Raw genomic sequence first — 23,060 nt, forward strand, 5'->3', positions numbered from 1 at the left:
GTACAGAGTTCTTTGCTGGATTGTCCCCTTGGGGAGCAGCTGCTTTATGCAAGACAGTAAAGCACACCCCCAAAGCCTGTTACTTGAAAATGCTGTCAGCGTATTCATGCTGCTAGCAGCATGCTAAAGAATATGCTTTATTATCCAGATTAATTTGATTGGAATGTACTTGTGTTAGCAAATACTCATACCTGATTTCTGTAGTCAGTATCACAGACTCAGAGAAAAGAGTACTCATGTGCTGCCTGCCAGAAGAACTGGCAGATTTAATGTAATGGAGCCATCGGACTGAAAGAGCTGCTTGGTGATTTACTGTCATGATTGTTCCAGTCTTAGTGGTGCCAACATTCAAATTAAAATGTTTGCATTAAGTTGTTATGAGACATTGAACTATGAAACACAAGAGATTTAAAAATGTGAAAAACATCAATTAGGGTACTTTGTTTTTTATAACCACAGCTGTTAGATCTTGCCATACCTATCTCTGTCAAACTGAAGAGCTCTTACTAAATTTCTGTTCTTCAGTAGCTGGTACTAGAACGCGGTCGGGTCTTTCATTTTTTTTGTTGTTAATCTACGCACGCTGGACATTTTTATTTTTATTTTTTCTTTTATAAGTTGTGTTCGCTAATTATTGCAGGTCTTCCCTGGATCCCCCCGGATCACTTTCTCCAAATACCCAATGTTGAAATAAAGGCAGCAACAACTGTATCAGGGTACAGGGGAATACAACTGTTGGGGAGTTCCCCTGGCTCCTCAGCCTTGAGTTACTTGAGTTGCGGACTCGGAGCCATTTCTCAGTCGGTGTGGGTTCACCGGTGCCGCAGGGCTGTGCTCACCGCGCGCTGCTTTACAAGACGGCAGCGCTTCCGCGGGGCGCCTTTCCTCTCTCCTCACAGCCCGCCGCGAGTCTGCGGCTATTCCCAGGGAGGCGCAATTCCCGGGAACGGGCGGGACACCCCGGCACCGCCCCGGGGGCCCGGCTCGCCCAATCAGAGCGCCCGCCTCTCACCCCGCGGTGTTCTGGGAGCTGTAGTCCGAGGTCGGCAAGCTCGCGCGGCGGGGCCACCTCGATGAACGGCATTACCCAGAAAGCTCCACGGCGGCGACGCCCCGGGCCGATTTGCCCCTGAAGGCGGTGACTTGAGCAGGGTAGAAGGCGGGGTGGGCCAATAGCGGACCAGGGCAGGACAGCCCCCGGGCTCTCGGCCAATCGAAGCCCTCCGAGAGCACGAGGGGGCGGGGCGGCGGGAGCAGCGCGGCGCAGGGCGGAAGTGCGGCAGCGGAGCGCCCCCGACGGTGCGTGAGCTGCGGCCGAGGCCCCGCGCGTGTGGGCCCGGGTGTGAGAGCAGCGCCACAGGAGGCTGCTCCGGGAGCGGGGAGCGGCACGAGCAGCGCCGGGAGGGAGTCCGGCGTGCAGCCGGGCGGAAAAGGCGCAGCTCAAGGTAGGGGCGTTGTGAGAGCTGCGGCTTGCGCGCGTGTTAAGGGCGTTTCTCCTGTCCCCGCAGGTCTGGGAGCAGCCCGCAGTGCAGCTGACCCGGGATGGATGCTGGGGTGCCTCCCGATGCGCTGGGTCGGCGGGTCTCCTGTGGCACCAACTATGGGACCGTGCGCTATGTGGGCAGCGTGTCTCGTACTGTAGGTAAGAGCCACAAAAGTCATTGTCTTCACATTTTATGGTTGTTCTCGAGGTTCTACTCATGTTCTTCTAGATTAAAAACCCCACAGCATTGTCAAGTAGAACGAGGCAATTTATAGTTTGATTTTTCCTCATTGTTCTTGTGTAAACATGGTGAGTTCTAATCTGCGTGAGTTGTTGGGGTTTGAGGGTTTTTTAAAGAAGTCAGCGTTGTCCAAAGTTGTAAGAAGAACTTTACAGTCTTTTTCCTGGTCTCTGAGCTGGCATAGTCAGGGAGGGTAAGAGGCAGCAGCAGCAGATCACCAGGACCAGCTGCTCCTTTGATAACATACTGAACTGGGTTTGTGTGACAAGGCTCTGATAGTGGCAAGGGGCTGCAGGGGAGGCATCTGTGAGAAGCTGCCAAAAGCTTTCTCCTGTCCAACAGAGCCGGTGCCAGCCAGCTCCAGGGTGGAACTGCCACTGGGCAAGTCTGAGCCCATCAGCAATGGTAGTTGTACCTCGGTGAAACCATCTTTAACGAAGAGGAAGGAAAAGAGACGCTTTGCACAAAAGTACCTGTGGCTGGAGAAGAGCTGAGTGAGAATATGTGAGAGGAACAGCCCTGCCAACACAAAGGTCAGTGAAGAAGGAAGGAAAGAGGTGCTCCACACTCCGGAGAGGAGATTCCCCTGCAGACATACTGAGACTGTTTCCTGGCAGCCCATGGGGGTCAGCAGGGGCTTAGAGATCCATCTGCTGCCCATGGAGGAGGCACACACACAGGTGGATGCCTGAAAGGAAATGCCTGGGGGAAGCCTGCACCAGAACAGGCTCCTGGTAGAGCTGAGAACCTGTGGAGAGAAGAGCCCTGCTGGAGCGGGCTTCCTGGTAGGTCTTGTGACCCTGTGGGGGGGCTCACACTGGAGTAGCCTTTTCTTGAAGGACTACAACCTGTGAAAAAAGGGTTCCATACTGGAGCAGTTCCAGAAAAAGTGTACTGTAGCCCGTAGGAAGGATTTATGTTGGACCAGTCCATGGAGGACTGTCTTCTAGTCCAGTTGAGGTGGGGGTATTTTTAAGACTTGTTTTGCTTCTCATTATTCTACTCTGATTTTGATTGGTAATAAATTCTCAAGTATGTTTTGCCCGTGACAGTAATCAGTGGGTGATCTCTCCCTGTCCTAATCCCAACTTATGAGCCTTTGTTTATATTTTTTCTCCCCTGTTCAGCTGAGGAGGGAAGTAAGAGTGGCTTTGGGTGGGCACCTGGTATCTAGCCTGGGTCAACACACTCTAGATGTTCAAATTTATGAGAAGATTCCTGATGCTTGGAAGAAGACTAGCCTTGCATGAAGTTCTAGAAGAGGCAAGAAGGATGACCAGGAGCTGTTGACTCATTAGCCTCACTTCAGTTTCTGGAAAGATCATGTAGCATGTTTCCTTGGAATCCATTTCAAAGACTGTGATGGACAAGATGATAGTTTGGGAGTATTTGGTACTTGGAAATAAGAAGTTATGCCTGGCAAATGTAATTACTTTCTATGATGATATGACTGTGAATGTGCATAAAGGGAGAACAAGTCAATATTCCTGTCAATATTCCTTGACTTCAATAAGTAATGTCTCCATAAATAATCTTATTTGGAAACTGAAGAAATACAAGGTAGGTGAATCGACTGTTAAGTGAGTTCAAAGTTGTCAAGTGAAGAAGTAATTAATGACTTGATATGTGGTAACAAGTGAGTACTGCAAAAGTGAATGCTGGAACGTGTATTGTTTCACGTGTTCATCAGTGACTTGGGTGATGAACAATGTTCACCCTCAAATAGCTGCTGTGGTACAAGACAGAACTGCAATCCAGATCAAGCTTTATGAACTTTAGGTTTGAACCCAAGGCATTCAAGAAGAATAAATTCCTGCATCTAGTATGGAAGGAAGTACTAGGGACTCCTAGAGTCTGTTATAAAGGGCTTGGGAGTTAAATTGGATACTGTTATGAATCTGAGCCAACAGTGATCTCCTGTAACAAGCGAAGATACATATTGTACTGCGTTACCTTAGAGTGAAGTGATGAATATGGCCTGCAAGGTAAAGGAAGCTGTTATCCCTCTCTAGGGCAGGGGGTTCTTGACGAGGTTACGCTTGGAATAAGGTATCTGGTATGGAACCATTCCTGTTCAAGAGGGATGCAGATAAACTTGAGAGGACCTCAGAGATCTCCTCTGTTGAGGAGTCTTGGAGGATTGCCAGGGTAGTAAAGGGCACAGGCCATGCACGTGGGTTCTGAAGAGGTTGAGTGATCTGGGCTTGGTTAATGTGGTGAAGAGAAGAAAAAGTGACATCCATCGGCTTCCTGCAGCTGTTTGACTGGTGGTTACAAAGATGGCAGAGCCTAACTCTTCTTACAAGTACTGGATTTTCTGATAAGGGATAATAGCCACAGCAGGAAAACCTTTTCCATGACATTGTAACATTACAATGTAGCACTGGAATATGCTCGCCAGATATCCTGGAATCTTTCTCTCCTTGGAAATTTTCAAAGTCTGGCTAGGCAACAAATTACCTGACTGACTTGTTTCAGTGCTGGTGATAGTCTCCTGCTTTGAGAGAGAAGGTTAGGCTAAGTGAACTGTGTGATTTTTATGGATATGATGCCATCAATTTGAAAAAGAATCTACCTTTTTTTTTTCAGGCATTTGGCTGGGTGTGGAATGGGATGACCCTCAGAGGGGAAAGCATGATGGCAGCTATGAAGGAACACAGTACTTTAAGTGCAGGTGAGTTTATTCACAGCATTGGCATGTCATATGTGGTGAAGCGATGGTCATGGGAAAAGGCCCTTGGGCAATTTTTAGGGCAAACCCTTCTGTTATCAGTTGGCCAGTATTAAAATTATCTGAATTCTGAGTGCTCTGACTAGCTAATCCATAGAGGCTCTTGCATTGATATTTATCCAGTGGCAGGTATTAGAGTATAGTAAATACCTAGAAAATACCAGTCATGTTTCAAGAGGTATATTATAAAATGAGACTTTTGGATGTTGTTATTATTATTACGGTTAATAGGTTTTAGACCTTTTACTTTAGTTAGGAAATCATTATTTCCAAGTGACCTTCATTAGGTAATTCTGAACTGAAGTATTGGTCCATGATAAGTGTCTCAAATACAGTTTATATTTGAATTTAAGTTGATGTACATGTATCTTGTTAAGGGAAAATACCAAGTTCCTGTTAATGATTTGGGTTACATTTGTATCACTAAGGAGTTGTTATTCATTTGATTTAGTACATGCAAAACATAGTGCAGCTCTGTGTGGCTTTTAAATATATGTATGCATTACTTTTAAGTGAAAAGTTTTGAGCACTTAACATGTTTGAAATTGTGCAATACAGGATTCTAGGGTGGATACTAACTGCAGCAAGTTGTTGATTTCAATGTCAGAAATGCAACAGCTAAAAGTTTGTAAGTTAAATAGGAACTGGATGAATTCATAGAAAGTCATCAATAGCTCTTAAATACTACAGACTACTAGTTCAGTAAGTTCCTGAGCATAGAAGTGGGGAAGGATAACAGAACAAAACCTATTCTTCAGAAAAATAAGTAAAGAAGAAAACACTCACCTGTTAGGATTGGATATTTTTTCCCTTGTATCAAATAATAATAGGACAAAGCTTGAGGAGGCTAAACACACTTACTACAAGAAAAAAAAAAATTCAACATTGCTGGATTTTTTTGTCTCATCTAAAGAATTGGAAATGATGGTTTTAAAACAACCATGTCTTTTAAATTAATATATTAGTGGAAGTTGCTTCCTAAATGCTTTGAATTTAATTGAAGCAATTTCCAAGTTGAAGCTAGCAATGTTCTGCTGCAGGAGAAATAAAATAGAAATAATTGGCTGACCATTCCAAACCTCTCTGGACAGGAAGAGCACCTGAACATTCTGTGAATGTTTTTCAGAAATGTGACTGCTTTACATTTGTATGTATATGATATTTATATACATGTGTATAGACTCCTGGGTTTTTAGCAGCCATTAGTGTGCTTCCAGAAGATGGGATCTCAGATAGTAATCTTAATTCGTGATGTAAAAATCAAAGTTTTGAGTGAAGCTTAATACCCATAACAAATGTAAATGTTGTGGTCTTTGAACATTTTGTTCTTTCAATACCTGTTCTTTGTACTCTGCTAGTTTTCAATCAGAAGAGGTCCTGCTGGAGTCTAAGGGAATGCCTAGTTCCAGCAGGGCACCAAGGCACACAGATATAACTTCCTGTGTGCAGACATGTTTGTAGTTCTTGTACTGACTGTGAAAATGTAGGCAAACTTAAGTTAAAAAAAAAAAAAAAGTTACCTTATTTTAGCAAAAACAATAATAGCTAAATTTTAGCAACAATTTTAGCTGAAAAACAATACCCTCCCACAACTTAAAACATCACCTCTTTACTACTACTGATTAGGAAGGAATAATGTTTCTTTGTAGATGAATATACACATCTAAAAAAAAAAAAAAAAGCTGTATTTTTCCCCTTACACCTTATCATGAGTATCCTTTGCCTACAAGCCTACTTTGCTCACTCCTTGAATTCTGATAAGCAGAAACAGTTGATCAAATAGCTTGTACTGTAAACAAATGCAGCAAAAGGAACATTTTGAAATTGTTTTTAAGGCAATTTTGAAAATAACTGCTTTAAAAAATACATCTTTCAGAGTGACATTTGAAAATATGATCACAAGAGGAAAATAAAACTGATTTTGAGATTTTCATTACTGGAGAATTTTCTTTCTAGTCCTTACTTGAAACAATAGGTCTGCTTACAGCTCTATGTTATCTCTATAGTAGGTTTTTTAAAATATGAGCTAAACTTTTATGTTTCATGGCAGTATGTTTATCTGGGTCATATATTATATGGTGATAATTGAACTTCTTAAGAATATGAATACGAAAGAACAAAACAGCCATACTTCAAATTATGCTGTCATCATGAACACGTTCATCAACCCTGTATCAGCTAGAAATGGCAATGCACAATCTACTGGTGTTTCTGTGTTCAGTTTTTTCCTGATAATAGGTTCTTGTTTCTTAATAGCTGAGGAAGCTGCTATTTTAGCTGTCAGTTGCAGTAGTGTATAATGTAATTAAATAATGTCCTGCAGTCCTTCAAGAGAAAGGAGGAGTAATCGAGCCTTAAAACAGTGTTAAAATTTATAAAAAGCTTTTGAAACATGAGTGTGCGTTCCAATAGGTTCTTGTCCCACAGACCCACTCACACATTTGTATGCGTGTGTTCCCCTGAGAAATGTGGGTTACAAGCACACCCTCCTCCCCTGGTTGTCCTCTACATGTTGCATGATGGCATTCAAGATGATCTGCTCCATGAAAGATCTGTTTACACTAAATTAGCCTATTTTTTCTTCAAGGGTGACAGATTCACCTCCAGGAATATCTACCTAGAGCACAAACAAACTCTTCAAATACATCATCAAAAAAAATCATTTTAGTGTCCATGAAGAAAAAATTATTTCCATTATGCAAAGACAGATTCCTGAGGAGGTTTCAGTTAAGAAGTTTTGTCCATCAGAACCTCATGCTGCCAATAGAACTGTGTTGAAACAAAAGGTTGTCCCTAACCACTGCTCAAATGTGTCCTGTGCACCAGCAGAACCCCAAGACAGCATCTAAAACTGCATGTCTGTCTGTCTTTCCTTGTTTTTTGAAAGCTCAGAGTCAAGTTTCACAGCTGTTTAACTAAGGTCAGCTTTCAAGAACTTGAAGTACTTGCTCATGCTTGCAAAGCTCCTGCTGTTCAGTCAGGAATTCGATACACCATGGCAGGTTAGTGTTAGGTGTCATTTGTAAGCATTGTTTGGTGCCACGGCCTGTTCTAAAACTTGAAGGATTTTCTTTACTGCAGTGTGTAGATTCTTCTAATAGAAGTTTTGTCTGTTGAACACCTTCCCCTGGAAGGAAGATACCTCTTCAGAGCCTGTGTAGAAAAGACATGCATGGATTCAAACAGCTCCACTTTATGACACCTTATGAGCCTTGTAGTGCTTTTGCTGCAGTCATGCTGGTAATTGCCTGGAGTTGATCACAGTACAGATGGTACTGGGCAAAGAAGCCCTTTGATCCATGTTTACCATGTTTATCATGCCTAGGCTGCTAAATCTGACATCTCCCTCTGTGGCTCTGAAGCTTCTACAGTCAGACAGCTCAAATGTGTAGCTGTTATGATTTATGTACTCCTGCATTCCTCTTCAGTACTGAGGAGTGTGTGTGTGATATTTCCCTAGCACATGAAGAGCCACCACGTACCTGTAATGATGAGCAGTGCCATGACTTTGTTTTACATTAGCAAAGAATGATGCCAATTTTCCTCCTTATTCAGTGGAAGCTGACAGCTAATCTAAATTTTAATGAATATCCTTGAAGTGCCCTGGGCATGTCAGCAGATGGGTTGTATGATTCAGGTTACTGAATCATGAATAGGAAGTGTCCTACTGAAGATGACTTCTGAGATTGGGGTCAACCTCTCTATTTTAAAAGTCAGTAGGAAGTGTCAGTATTAACTAGAGCCAGCTGCTTGCCAGAGCCCCACTTGAGCATATTCCACATTTTCTGCTCAAGAAAACTGTGCCATATCATCTTCCACTCTATTTCCACACAGTGTTTTGTTCTGGCTGCAAGACAATTTGCATACAGGAGAACAAAATCCCTGTTCTCAGATTTCTGAGTGTTCAGCTTAAGTCAGGTTGAACAGTAATCCATAGGTTCTTCCATCTCATAATATGCATGCTGGATGACTCTTTGGATTAGGACTTATCTGCTTAGTTCCCAGTTATGGAGACTGATGGCTAATAGATGAGTTTTTGCATTAGTCCAGGTGCTTTACATTATTTGTTTGACAAGTACATACAGCTTGTACAGTTCATATGTCCTTATGTGAAATTTAATACAGGCAGTGTGTTTTAGGGAAAATGTGTTACAGTGACCTCTCTCCTTGAATGCACAATAATTTTGCCTGAAAATAGGTTCCTATTGCAGTTTCCTTTCCTGTCCTTTGTGACAGTTCCTAAAAAAAGTAGATCGAATAAATAGACTGGAACTGAAAAAGTAGCTTAGGTTGTGGAATGGATTTAAATATACATTAGGTAACTTATAGTAGCATGCAGGGTAATGGGAAGTGATAGCAACAGGAGAGAGAAAACCTATGGTCTTGTGATCAGGACAAAAAGAAAAGGGTCTTGAGAGATAAATACACTAAAATTTTCCTGTAGCTTTAAATGACAGGGAACAGGGTACCTAGGTTCCTCTGCTTGCTTTTTCCCCCCTAAGGATAGAACTGAAAATGCACAGAAGATGAGGAAGGAGATGCCAATAGAAGTGATGACCTGAGAGGACAGAAATGGGCTTAGGAATGGATATGGTGATGGAGAGACCCAAAGGTCTTGGCTATGATAGGGATAAATGACATGAGACAGGAGGAATGCAGATGTGAGGTTCTAGATTAGCTCTGGTGAGAGGGTTGAGGAGATCAGAACTGTTGAGTGTAGAGGGATGGCGATGACAAAATCATCATGATAGGAAACTGGACAGTTGTTGTCAGAATAAACTTACAGCAGGACCTAGTGTGAATTACAGATAGATAGGAGTACAAGGATTTTTTTTTTTTTTTTTTTTTTTTCCCCAGAGCCCCAAGCAGAATCCTGTACTATCTGCCATCTGTGAAGCTGTTTGACTTAATTAAATGCAGAAGTGATATATTTGCAGGCAAGAGACGTTCTAGTTCAGGTCGTAAAAAGGTAATTTACTGTGTAAAGAAGAGTTATTAAGAAAGAATCACATAATTTTTACGTTTGAGGAAGTTCAATATTTAAATCAGTCAAGTGTTTGCAAGCTATGAAGAATTTCAAAGGAATGGAAGAAGTTACTTAAGGTTACTGGATTAAAAAGCTATTGAAAATGCTTATCAAACATGAAAAGTTCATGCCAGATTTACATTCCTTAGGAATTTGCCTTTCTGCTTCTTTTGTAATCATTTCACTCTAAACTTAGTCATTACAGAACTAGGCTGAAAATATTTTGAAATACATTGAGTTTCTACCTAGGTCCTTCTTTATGTGGATGTGAGAGTAGAAATGTTAATGAATGAAACTGGCACAGGAAATTTCCAGCACTGATTTTTTTAATAGAAGTGTGAATACATGGTGCCCAAAATATTCCATCCTATAGGTCCATAGGATTTGGGGCCTTTAGTTACTGGGGTTTTTTTCTATGAGAATATTGAACTTTGTAGCATTGGTGGTTTATATTACAGTTTACTAATTAGCCACTTGATGCTTACATGCTGTTTTGAGAAGTTTTATTTACATAAGTGATGTCTTCCTCCTGGGCATTTTCCTACCAAAGCCTGTTTTCTTCTCAGCTTGATGGCAGACAGATATTCATAGCTACCAATTTTCAGCCTGGTGTTTTCTGGCTGACATTCCTATCAGATCCTCATCTGCTCTGTGATACCGTTCCCATAACTTGTCTCTGCTAGTTCTTCCCTGATACTGTGTTTCCTGGTTAACTTCAATAGAAAATGTCAAAGCAATTGCATGGCAAGAAATGGGCGTGCAATGAAGTTTTTTCAGTGCTCAAGAAAAACCAAGAAACCGCACAGGAGTGTGTTGAACATGCATTACTAGTTGGATATTTTTGTTGAATATTCAAAATTGTTACCAAGTCGGTATCAGGATTTTTGAAAGTTCGCGTTCGTATAAGAGTTCTGAGCACTGCAATTTGTATGTTGTATCATTTGTGTGATAGAATTACTAGTGAAGTATGCAAACCAAATACAATGTAGCAATTGCCATTCAGTGTATTCCTAAGGCTTTGTTAAAACTCCAGGCACATTTATTCTGTGATTTAGGTAACTTTGTGTCTATCCATAGGTAGAAACTTCTTTTTCTGGAGAACCTGAGTTTGGAAGTAACAGAGCAGTTATTTTTAATAATGGCACTGACACTATAATTTTGATGTGTAAATACATTTTGGGGAGCTGGTGCTCCGGTTCTCATGGTATCTCACTATCTGAACTTCTATCAAGTACTGTCAAAGATATTTGAAAGTCTCACCTGGCTCACTGGGAACAGCGATGTTTACAATTAGCCTGTAGAATTGCCTTTTGACTGCTTTGGTTCTCAGTACTTTTGTTCAAAGTAGTAATTAAGTAGTCAGTCATTGTTAGGATAACTTCTTATATTTCAGCTTTTCCTCGCTGCTCTGTTCCAGGCATCCTAAAGGAGGATCGTTCATCCGGCCAAACAAGGCAAATTTCGGAGTAGATTTTCTTTCTGCAGTAAAGGATCGGTACGGGCTGAATGACAAGCAAGACGTTCCCTATGGGACAGGGGATACCTTAGTGTTTGGAACGAAGACTGTGGAGTTCGTCGGCATGGATTCTGTTGCAGAACAGCAAAGGCAAGTGTGTTACATGAAAATCGAAGATACATTATTAGTGATTGATCAGTCAAGTAGTATTTCAGCTGTAAGGAAGTGACTGCCATGCATATAAAATGGTGTCTAGAAGCAAGCCAGGCTGCACTGTGGTGGAAGAGACAAGAAATCTTCTGATTGTGGATTCATAATTTACAGGTTTTACAAACAGGAACTGGGATTATGTCATGCTTGAGTGCTAACAACCCTCATTCTGGTTTCATAAAGTAGCAGATGTTGATATCTGGTGAGAAATGAGAGATAAATTATCGTGATATTGGCAGTCATCATACACATGCATAGTCTTTTTCAAATATGTGTATTTTAATGTTTTCTTAATATTGTACAGTGATTTTTAGTCTTTGTTTACTCATATCACAAATGACTTTGTAACGAAGAGAGGGAAGGCGGAAGGTCACTGTACTGCTAGTGAAGAAGTTTTTCAATCAGTTCATGTCATGTTCATGTACCTGGAAGGGTAAGAAAGGAAGTAACTTTTCAGCAGTAGAGAAGTATTAGTTCAGTAGGTGGCAGTCTCCTTCTGAGCTGATATTCCACAGCTATTCTTCTTGTCTCCCAGAGCATAGTAAGCAGTCAAAAATACTTTCAGTAAGCAAAGAATGCCCAAATAAGTAAAGAATGCCCGAATAACTCTGAACCTCTTGCAAAACATATTGCAAGAAATCTTTTTAACTTGGAACCTCTACTGAAATTCCAGTTTGCACAGCTATATTTAATCTGTTTTTCCACTCTAATTCAGTTGAATGAAGTTTTTTTGGGGAGTGTGGGAACTGTGGTTCAACCAGACTTATTTTGCAATAGTGATGTAAAGGCAAAAAATAGAGATGTTTGTTTTCGAGTGCAAGCGACACTGCAGTGTAGTAATCTGCACATTGCTGATTCCAGAGGAGAGATACGCATGAAGAGGATGTTATGTAGTTGTAAAAGGCAGGCATTTATGTAATATACCTATTTCTGTTTGAAGATTACCTAACAGAATGTTCTTTCTCTGTAGACAACTGAACAAACTGGTGGATATCTCGGTGCGTGAGTGTGCAGTGAGCAATGCTGGTCAGGAAGAGGAAATCGGCAGAACATGTGCCAGTATCCTTTTTTGCTATATTGCATGATGCCACAAATAAAGTACATACTTTAGCATTCCAAGTGTTCACGTCAATGAATGATACTTGTATCCTTCTATTAAAAAAAAAAGAAAAAAATTAAAACTGAAGTTTATATTTAGAAGTTTAATGCAATGTTAAAAAGCCAGACGCCTACAGTTTTTGAGAGGAAATGCAAATTGTGTATAAAAATAGAAGTATAGTCATAGGTTATTACTGTGACTGCAGTTTCAGAAGGCTTCAGCAATGTTTTTAAATTCCCTAGAATAGATATCCCTATAGAGGTAGAAGTGATATGTTCTGTGGATGCCAGAGGTTTCCAAGATATAACAAATAATGTGTTTAGTACACTGCATGTAGTGGTACTGTTACAAAATACAAAGCAGTTATTATTTGTTCATTTATAAGGACTTATAAGAGTTCCTGTCAGTATAGAAATTAATCCATTTGAGGATTTGTATCATTAAGCTCTTTTATAAAAGTATAAGCCATTTCTATATCACAAATCAAAACAAAATTTGCTGTAACTGAACAGTAACATCACTTAGTGTAATCTATTTCTCTTTGATTCAAAATGAAACCCTAATTCTAATTCTGAAAAAGGAAGTTCAGTTTTGAGATAAGTTTATTTTTCTTAACAAGAAATTTCAGATATGAGGCATATAAACCTATCAAAAAATCTGATATCATCTTGGGAGACAGTAGTAGCTATTGCTTCTCAAGTTCAAAATCTGGAAACACTTAATGTCAGGTATAAATATTCATATTGGGGTTTCTCTTCTTTGGGGTAGGAACAAAAACCAAGAGGCTCAGGATTCAGCTTTCTAAATGTAACTGGATACAACAAGACTCATTCTAATGGGAGAGAAGTTTTTAATACTTTTTTTGTTTGTTTGTTTGTTAAATCTTGTTCTTAAGCAACTGCTTAAGTTGTGGCCTATATTTTTCTGACATCTGTATTCAAGAAAAAACTAGAACCCTAGGAGTTCAGCTTCTGTGTAAATCTAAGTTCTGGAGAACATTTTCTTTGTTCTTATATCTTTGTTTTTTGTTATTCTTAATACATTCTGGCTGCTCAGGCAGGTCTGCATTTAGGAGCCCACTTTTGTTTAACCAACCATGTCTTGGTACTAAACCTAACTATCCATGATGCTTTAACCAAACCTTAATTATTACAAACCTTAGTTTATTTCTGTCCTAAAATGATGCTGATAAGAAATTGGTAAGACCATGGTGACAGTTCTAGGGGAAAAATCTCTTGTACAATGATGCCATTGGAAAAGGAAGAAGGATGTTGTTAAATAAAGCTCCAATTCTATCGAAACAAGAAAATTCATAAAATAATTTCAAAATAAAGAACGTTTCTAGTACACATCTATACACTGTAATTGGCACATGCCACAGTAATTTCTGGTGTGAAGTAACACAATGGATTAGGTAGCAGCCTAAATCACCAGGTTTTTATTTATTCTTATCACTAATGTGACAAAAATGTATTTTTAAAATAGTTGTAGGTGTTCCATTTTCTTAAATATTTAGCACTGAGCAGCTGTTTGCAACCTGGGTGCTACTTGTAAATCTAAATTTGCTTAGAGCATATCATGATTTATTGTTATCAGTGTGCATGAGAATACAGAGAATTTATGTTAATTCACCTGGAATAATTTTTTCAGTTTATCATTGTTGAGAAGTGGACTCTAGACTGAAAGGTTTTCAGAAGTTATTTCTGAAAAAAATGGAAAACAAAATGAGATTGATGTTGGAATCTGATGCTTACTGCTACAAACTGACAGTCTGAATCAGTTTTTTATTGTTTTGACCTTCTGTTTGCTTTAAAAAAGAAAGAAGGTAAATGTGTTACTGATTTTTGGTGCATGGAATGTTGGAAGAGGAATAAAAGTGGTTAACCATCCACTAGCCCTCTATGTGGAAATTTTTCCCATAAGTATGTAACTTTACACTGTGAGATTTTTATAACAATATGCAGGTAGATTAGGCCTTAGGAAAGAAATAAAAACTTCTCTTTCAGGCTGAAAAATGAAAACTGATTTGAAGACTGCAGATTTGAAAATCTTTGTCTTTTCTTCTTTGTAGTGATACTTTACTATTGAGAGTGGATTTTACATATTTTTGTTTTACTTGGATCTGGATAGTGACGTAGACTCTTCATTTTCAGTCAACACTAAGGAGTTTAAGCCTGAGATCTGGCTCTGTTTCATTTAATATTAATGAAAATCATTCTTTTCATGTTCAAAACTTAATGAAAGAGAAAGAGGCCACAGATGAATAAATATGCATTCTTGAATAAATATGCATTCCTGAAGCAGGAAAGTAAATTAGGAAAGAGTATGTTTGAATATAACTAGAAATATATTTTATTATATTTTAAAATGTGTGACATCTTGGCAGTGATTTTAACTTTTGGAGGGTGTAAATTTCTTTTTCTTTAATGTGCAACTCCAAACTAATGACTTCAATACATGTGATTATTCATAATGCAAATATTGTTTTTATGCAGTGAAAACAAAATGAGATTTCCATCTACATCAACTTTTACATCCAGTGCATTTTCAAACTTGAAGATTCTGGCACTTAATCAAACTGAAATAACATGGACAGAGGTAATAGCCTTTCCTGTGTTTTTTTTTAAATTTAATATCATTAGGTTTCTGAGGCAAGGAGAGCGCAATAAACATTTGTGCACTGTATTGTTCTACTGAAAATCAAATCATCCTTAGCAAAGGTGCTGTGGGGTAACTGTGTTAGTTACATATTAGCCAATGTACTTCCTACATAATGAAGGAAGCAATATTGGCAGAAGAGCCTAATAAGAGACATTTTACTTCATCTACATCTGTAAATTGCCAAATGAAAATAAAGCAGTTGGAGTGCAATATAGCTTTGTGTCCCAAAGTTTGTTTAAGTGAGAACTTTTTGATTTACCTGTGCTTCTCTGCATGCAATAGAACAAATGAAAGTGGAAAGAAAATACTTCCTTATGATGAGAAATTCCTGGTTTTGGCATCACTTTGCATCAGCAGGAGACCGGACTGGTATCTTTGCCCATTCTGATGGTTCTTGGATGCCTGGTTATTGGCAGCACAGAGCAGAGGGGAAACAAAGGTCTGATTTGTTTCGGGCACTGAAACCTGGGCACATTTAAATGAGTCTCTCCTGGTGTGACATCTTATTAGGAATGAAGTCCTGTTGTCAGCTAGGGTTAGCAGTGGGCCTTTTTTCAGAGACGGGGCTTAGGAAGTGTATCTCGGTGTCACGTTACTTATAATGGCTTCTAAATTGCAAACTGTTATTTGGATTCCTCAGGGTCAGATTTTATAGTACTGCATTGTAAAATTACATGACTTTTCAGATCTGGGCTGCCAGCTGCTATCCAGTGAAAGAGCACTTTACAAAACTGGGGCTTGAGTAGAAAGAAGCTTCTTCATTTTCTTGTCTTGCAGCAGGACTAGAGGAAGGTCACTGCTGTGTTTTTGTTTAGCATCCACTCACTGTGCTCTTAAAACTGCCTGTGGGATTTATGGTAGGACAGTTGATAATCCCTCCATGGCAGCAGCAATATGAATGGTGAAGGGAATGGAAGAATTAAGTGGATACAGACACTTTAAATGCCATCTAGTGCTCATCAGAGTAAATCTGTGCATTGTGGTGTTTAAAATGTTGGCACTGGCCAGCAGCTGTCCTTCATGCCTCCATGGGGTGACTGAAAGGCTGGTTGGAGCCATGGCTGCAGGCAGGTTTGGGTTCTCCAAGGCTTACTAAATTGCCGTGAGAAAGCTCCAGCTTAGTCAGAGCAGCTTAAAATGATGCAGCTTTTGTTTTTTGTTTTTGTTTTTGTTTTGTTTTTAAATCTCCTTTAGCTGATGATTCGTTATTGGCCATGAAGACATCTTTGGTACCAAAATCTGTTTTATAAATTTGTTCCGCTTCATTCCCTGTAAGTTGGAGACATAAGCTTGTGCTTGAAAGTGTTCCAGGGCAGCCAAACAAAAGGGGAAAAATAAAGGCTTGTACCTGGCATCAGTACTCTGTGAACAAACCTCTTGAAAATGTCACTGCTTAAGCTCTGAGGGGGGTTACTTAAAAAGTCAACTTTCAAATAGAAAATAATAATGAATAAAATCCAAGCAAATGAGAAATACATTTAAATTGTCAATGGGGCAAAAGTCTTAGGAATGTTTTGATTAAAATGAAAACAATTTAATGGTGAACAGCATTTAAAGTTATTTATTATTTATTATTATTCTGTTATGTGTAAGGATATTTGGCATAGGGATAGTTATACTCAGTGGGTTTTTTTTGTTTCTTCCTCTGTTTTGAAGTATTTTTAACAGGAGAGGGACATGCTTAACTGTTATGCAACAATACACAGCTCCACATTCACATGCCTTGAGCTTCAGTTTTCAAAAAGAATTCTTTTGTTGGTGTATGATTTGCATATATCTAAATACCTCTGAGATTATTAGTATATCAATAAAAGAGCTTACTACTGTAGAATTGTTGATTGATTGTTCAAAACATAACATATAACTTTCAAGGGGAAAAAAATGTCCTGTAAAATACCTAATGCATTTGAGTGTAATGAATTCATATTTATGGCTCCAAACCCTTTTTTTCTTATTCAGCATTTATATCATAATCTCATAGTTGTGATTCTGTTTTCAAACTAAAGTTTTATATTTATAATATAATCTACTATTATACAAGGTAAAAGAAAAATCTGGGTTAGAACAGAAGTGCAGGATCATGCTTCTGACACTAGCAAGTAGCAGCAGGTAGTTGGGAAAAATTCCAGGCAAAGGGTAAGCACATGGCAAGAGCTTCTTAGAAAGTAATCTGGAATTGTGTGGCTTTGTGAGCTCAAGACTACATACCTCTAATTCATATTTCTGGAATTTTTGTTTCATAATTTATCTTACTGTATTAAGAATTCATTTGAAAATTTTGCTATACATATCATTTAACATTAATTTAACCTTTTTTGGGTTCTGATATTGCTGCCTGATAATTTCATTTAGTAAGTCCCAATGTTTTATATGAAAGCAACAGAGAACAGCTATTCTCTGTTTCATGGCTTTAATTCTTGTTTAGCTTTTTTGTGCCTTTCCCAATTATATTATTTGCTTCCTGGGATAAACAGACTAAAGATTCATGAATATCATGGACTTACATGGTGACAGTCGTTCCTTGTTCTCATCTTTCTTTCTTTTGCAACAGCTCTTACATTTCTATTCTTCTGGTTTTGAGCATCAGTGGCTCTCCTCTGGGTATTTGTTACCTCCCCAGCTATCCACAAGGAGGCCCCAGGCTTTCCTGAGGGTTAATTCAGTGTCAGATATGTGAACTTTGGTTTCTGAGGAAGCTGTTTTAAGCAGTAGCTGCAACTTTGGCAATCTGAGTTTCTTGGAATTGTGCTGCGACCAATCATGTGGCAATTCTGTAGTCATTTGGGCAGCCTATTGAAAATCTTCAGATACTTCAGGTTTGTGCAGTTTTTTTATTCCATCCATCCCCATGCAGGGCTGTTGTGGGGGAATAATCTCTTTTACTCAACATGCCCCTGATTTCTCTTGACTCTGCAGGTTTCTTGTCATGCTTCTTCATCACCAATGGATAACTATTTTAGTCTGTCTTGTTGACATGGAGAAACACTATCAGGTTAAAGAGATGAAATATGGATGTTCCCTGCTCTTGCTTTGGAACAGGAGAAGTTGCTATACCTGAGTTTGTGTTTGTGTGTTACTGATTTGGCAGCAGGTTGATTTTTTCATATTTTTGGGTGTGAAGCAGTTGGGCTCCAAATCACGGGCTGCCTCCTGAGGAGCCCTCAGTGTTCACCCCTGGCACGGTGTCTGAGTCAGTTACATAGACCTGCAGGTAGATGGATTCATGCAGCTGGACAGGGAGAATGGTGCCAAGGAGAGGGGATGGGATGATTGCAGGAGAAGGGGTCAGCTATGCACTAAACCAGTTGAATTGGACTGTCCAGGTCTCTGAATTCCACTGCTCGTGGCCTTTGTAACCTCCTGTAAAAACAAGCATTCGGTGACTGTGCTGCACATTGGTCTCTCTGTGTTCTTGCATCTCAAAAACTTTGAATCCCCTAGTCAGTTACAATCACATTTTGGAAAGAGTTGGGGACATAAAAATAATAAATTATCTACTTACTCCCTTAAGACAGGAATGTAGATGAATGGAAGAGCCCCTGTAAGCTTCCCAACCAAAGAAAGAGTAGCAGGATGAGCTCACGCTTACTTTGATTATGGAGAATACACATCAGAAAAAAAAAAAACTCAGTGGAAAGAATAATTTGCCGCTCACAGGCACAAATCTGTAGAAGAGCAATCAGTTCCAGTGCTTATGGAACTCCATGTGCTAAAGCTGCACAATTCTCGACACTTTCACAATTGCATAGAGAACTATTTTATGCCAGCAGTTTATATTGCCTTGTAATAAGTGTTTAGTTTTAAAGGTTTGGTTACCTCCTGTAAATGTTTGTGAAGGAAAAAGCTGTGTAAAGTAAAATAATATCTCTTGTGCAATTTCAGGGCATAAGTTCTAAACCAAAAGTATCTTTGTTCAATTTGTAGCCCTTTTTGAACTGATATGTTTTCTTTACAAGGACTTGAAAACTTCAGGATGTGTTGAATTAATGCAATTCTTGGCTTTTAGTGGGTTATAGGCTGGCACAGTCCCAAGACAGAAAAGGCTTCAAGCTCTGATAAATTAAGATATTAAAAAAAAATTCTGTCAGACGTGATGAGATACATGTGTTACCTGGTTCTGGAACTTCTGCACATATATAGTTTGTACAGCCAGCTCCTCATCTCATCATAGGGAAAACCTGGTCACTCCAACTCAGTGAATAAATTGACTCAGTTTCCAGTCTCAGCTGCGAGGGTGGCCACAAGCCTGGGACTTACAGTTCTGTGACTGCAGAATCCCTTTGATGTCATGTGTGCTGGTAGATCCACGCACACGAGAGCCATCTGGAAGAAAGGGAAGACTGGGAAATCTTTAATAAGTGTTCCTCTAGTTTGGGCAGCCATAGCTTGTTCTGAACACATTCAGAGCAAATTTGCATGAAGTATAATTTCTGAAATATTTTTCCCATCTTTTGTTATATTAAATGAAGTTTTGCTCTTAGGTTCTTCTTTGTGCTCAAGGATGGCCAGTACTTGAAGAGTTGTACCTTTCTTCTAATAATATTACAGTTTTGGAAAGGTAAGTAACATGAGTCAGTCAGTTTTTAGCCACTGATGTACCACGAAGTTACACAGCACAAAAAGTTACATTCCTGTAACATTTACATCACCACGACAATAATTGATGCAAATTTCATGTGATGTGCTTCATTCATAAATGTGCACAATTGTGTGCATGCAATTATATACTTAGGAAAACAGTGTTTTCATTGGCCAATAACTTTAAATATTCTGTGTTTGTGTGTGTTTGTTTTTTCCAATGTATCAGGCCTGATACTGTCCTGCAGACCCTGAAGTTGCTAGACCTTTCAGACAACCAGTTACTGGATGGAAATCAGCTGCATCTAATAGCACAGCTCCCCAGGTAGCTGTAAACAAATTTGCTGGAAATTCTTTGTCCTAGATATTCATCTGCATAGTCCTTGTTGGCTGAAATATGATAGTATTGATGTTGCATGAAAGATTAATGAGATCTTGAAGTAGAGGCATTTTGCCCTCTTGAGGAGAGTAACTGCATTATTTAGTTGAGCTATTTTAATGTAATCTTGCTTTTGTTGTATAATAACACATTCTTCAGCTGTGTGTTATTAGGTTTTCATTATACACTTATGAAATGAAAGTGATTTACCACATTTTGTTGATTTGCAGAATTATCGTCTTTCCCTGTACACTAAAACAGCAGCCATGATTTTCAATAGCCACAAGCTATTTAAAAAAAAAATCATTTAGAAAATCACACATTTTAAATCCAGGAGCCAATCTGAAAGCTTGAAATTGTTGCACTTAATTGCTGAAAATTTTATTCCCTGAACACTGCTGAAGTCTGGGTACTGTCTGTGAGGCTGTTTTTCATTTGTCAGTGATGTTGCACCACATCAAAAGCTGCAGATCTTTATTAAGAAAAAAAAAAAATTAGGTTGTATGTCTTTGCAAAAAACTTCCTGTGCCACATACAGTAATCATTGTATCTATTAAATTTCAGATTAGAACAGCTAATACTTAGAAACACTGGGATATCTTCTATACACTTCCCTGATGCTGGATTTGGTATGTAAAAGAATAATTTATTTATAGTTTTAAAAATCAGTTTATTTAAAGTTTTCACTGTTTTCTTGTTACTCTTTTCCTAGGATGCAAGACTAAAATGTTTCCTTCGCTGAAACGCCTTGCAATAAATGACAATAAAATTTCACAGGTAGGTTAGGTTGTGATGGTTTCACATTTTGTAAAGAAATGTATCTTTTAAGAGTAACTTGAAGTTTGCTTTTTAAAATTTTCTTTGATTGTACATCTAAGATTCTGAGGTAAGTTGAACACTTTGGTCAATACAGAGGCATAATTTAAAAATGTAAAAACATTTCTTAACAGTTAAAACACGTTTTTGTTATAGCAGCTACTTCATAATTCCTCTCAGAGAATTCTAATGATCTAAAATTCTGACTAATTCCTTGTTTTGGTTTTTAATAAAATGGAGTGCAGTTCTTTCCTTAGCTAAATGAAAGGGATCCAAGTACTTGGGTCTGATGATCAAAAAAATTTTTCCAGTCATGTTTGTTGTACAGGAAAAGTCAGCGTTACCCAGTATTGTTATGAAATGAAGTTATGTTTTTTATTTCCTCAAAAGACTCTTCCCTTCCATTTCAGTGGTCATCTATCAATGAGCTTGACAAACTGCCAAGTTTGCGGGCACTGCAGTGTAACAACAACCCCTTCATGGACACAGAGAAGAACCCAGAGACCCTGATACAGCTCATTATTGCCAAGATAAGTCAGCTCGAGGTTCTGAACAACTGTGAGGTATGTGGTAATGCAACAAATTGCATGAGTCTGGCAAAAACTTTAAATCGCTACCTGAGGAATTGTTTTCAGTTTCTTTTAGGATTATTGATTGTTTGGGTGCAGGAAAAGTAAAGTGCCAACTAGTCCATCCCCCTGTCAGTAGGGCTACATGACTGAGCCCTCTTTGTAAGCATTGCTAACTCAGTGAGGAATTGGACAAGATGGGTCCATAGTGGTTTTTTTCCCCAGTGCCTGAATTGTGCTGATGTTGCAGGACTGTTAACAAAACCCATACTCTTAAATAAAATAAATAAAATAGAAAATGCAGCATAGTCGAATCTGTTTCAGTGACAGCAGTACCAATGTTTGCCTTCCGCAATAGAAAACTACCATAACCCACACCAAATCAGACTTTCAGCAAATGTTTATCCTAAAGGGGAGCAGAAGCAGCATCTGATTTGTTGTTGCAGAAAACGTCCTTGCACCATCATATGCAGCAAAATCTTTGCTTATATATTCATTTAAGGCTCAGTGAGTACCCAAGAGAGAGGGCCTTTAAGACTCCTAATGGCTCTAAAATGCACTGAATACATGGAACAGTCAGTATTTGGAGACACGGTTTTAAGATTCTTGGTAGCATTAAAACATACTGAACACCAAATAAGACCACGGAGTCTGTGGCATTGATTAGATTTTATTCTCTGGAAAGTTACATAATTTTATTTTGTGCCATTCCTGTGTCAGTACAGATCCTTCCTGCTGAAAGAAGAGGAGCAGAGCTTGATTATCGCAAAATATTTGGAAAAGACTGGCTAGAAGCTGGCGGGCACTGGAACCCAGAGAAAAACAAACCAAGTGAAGCATTTCTTGCTGCCCATCCCAGATACCCAACACTTTGTCTTAGTAAGTACAAGCAGAGTACAACAGCATATCCTCATCTCTGGCAGTGTGGCAGCACTGGTTTGATCTGTTTTCAATTTCTCTTCCCCTTGGTCCTTTTTCCACGTGCTGCTGCAGCCTTAGGAAAGCCCATCCATTGGGGAGCCTCTGTGTGGGTGGGCTTTTGCTCCTGCGGGGTGGCTGCACAGAACTGCAGCCTTCGGGACACTGCTGCCTGAGACCCCAGCACCTGTGAGCATCCCTCCACCCCTGCTGCTGAGCAGGCAGCAGCTCTCTCAGCAGTGGGAGGGATAAGCAGCACCCCCGAGTCCCAAACGCTGAATGAGGCTCGTGTCTGCAGCACTGCGTGGTGCAGGAGCTCCGCGTCTGTGCCAAAGGAACTCCTGCCTGATCCTGCACCTCGGTGGTCTTAGCTCTGGAGTTTTAGTCTTTGAAGGGTTCTACATGCACTCTTTTTCCAACAGAATATGGAGCACCTGAAGAAGGAGAACTGAAGGGACGACAGCCTTTGACTCTGAAAAATCAGCTCCTGAGTAAGAGGCCAGAAATGCTCAAAATTGTTTCTTCTGCACTTAGAATATTTTATGAGCTTACTGTCTCCTAGGTGTATATGGAGAAGGAAAAGTTCCAGGTTGTAATTTTGCTTTCCTCAACTGTCTCAGTGAGTTTGACTGGAAACCTGATTCTGTGTGCTCTCATTTCCTCCCTCAACCCAAGCCAAATGATTTTCTCAACTGAGATTTAATGGAGAACAAAGGTTACTGATACTCCCTTCTGAGAGTGCAAGTGGCTTCTTTACAGAAGACTTCTCAAGTTTAAATCTTGATAGCTGCACTGTTTTCTGATACTAACTTTTTTATAACGTCTTAATTTTAGGACAGACAAGAAAAATATGGGTAGCTTTGGGGCTGTCTACATATCTAAACTAAGTTACA

General features: G+C 39.4%; 1 protein-coding gene across 3 annotated transcripts in view; it reads left to right on the forward strand.

Moving 5' to 3' along the window:
• Positions 1-23,060, forward strand: part of TBCE (tubulin folding cofactor E) — a 50,470-nt gene that overhangs the window by 23,345 nt on the left and 4,065 nt on the right. Inside the window, exons 1-14 of one of the 3 annotated variants that reach the window (XM_040057520.1) lie at positions 1,248-1,299; positions 1,509-1,642; positions 4,314-4,398; positions 10,899-11,087; positions 12,118-12,206; positions 12,875-12,974; positions 14,742-14,844; positions 19,389-19,465; positions 19,715-19,810; positions 20,429-20,493; positions 20,577-20,641; positions 21,091-21,243; positions 21,975-22,128; positions 22,590-22,658. In XM_040057520.1, the coding sequence (XP_039913454.1) occupies positions 1,543-1,642; positions 4,314-4,398; positions 10,899-11,087; positions 12,118-12,206; positions 12,875-12,974; positions 14,742-14,844; positions 19,389-19,465; positions 19,715-19,810; positions 20,429-20,493; positions 20,577-20,641; positions 21,091-21,243; positions 21,975-22,128; positions 22,590-22,658 (1,345 nt within the window). In that variant the 5' untranslated portion in view covers positions 1,248-1,299; positions 1,509-1,542. Of the gene's footprint in view, positions 1-1,247; positions 1,300-1,508; positions 1,643-2,066; positions 2,258-4,313; positions 4,399-10,898; positions 11,088-12,117; positions 12,207-12,874; positions 12,975-14,741; positions 14,845-19,388; positions 19,466-19,714; positions 19,811-20,428; positions 20,494-20,576; positions 20,642-21,090; positions 21,244-21,974; positions 22,129-22,589; positions 22,659-23,060 lie in introns of those variants that run through there. The other 2 variants (XM_040057522.1, XM_040057521.1) reach the window with 2 other exon arrangements.

Source organism: Hirundo rustica, chromosome 3, assembly GCF_015227805.2.
Source record: "Hirundo rustica isolate bHirRus1 chromosome 3, bHirRus1.pri.v3, whole genome shotgun sequence".
NCBI lineage: Eukaryota > Metazoa > Chordata > Aves > Passeriformes > Hirundinidae > Hirundo > Hirundo rustica.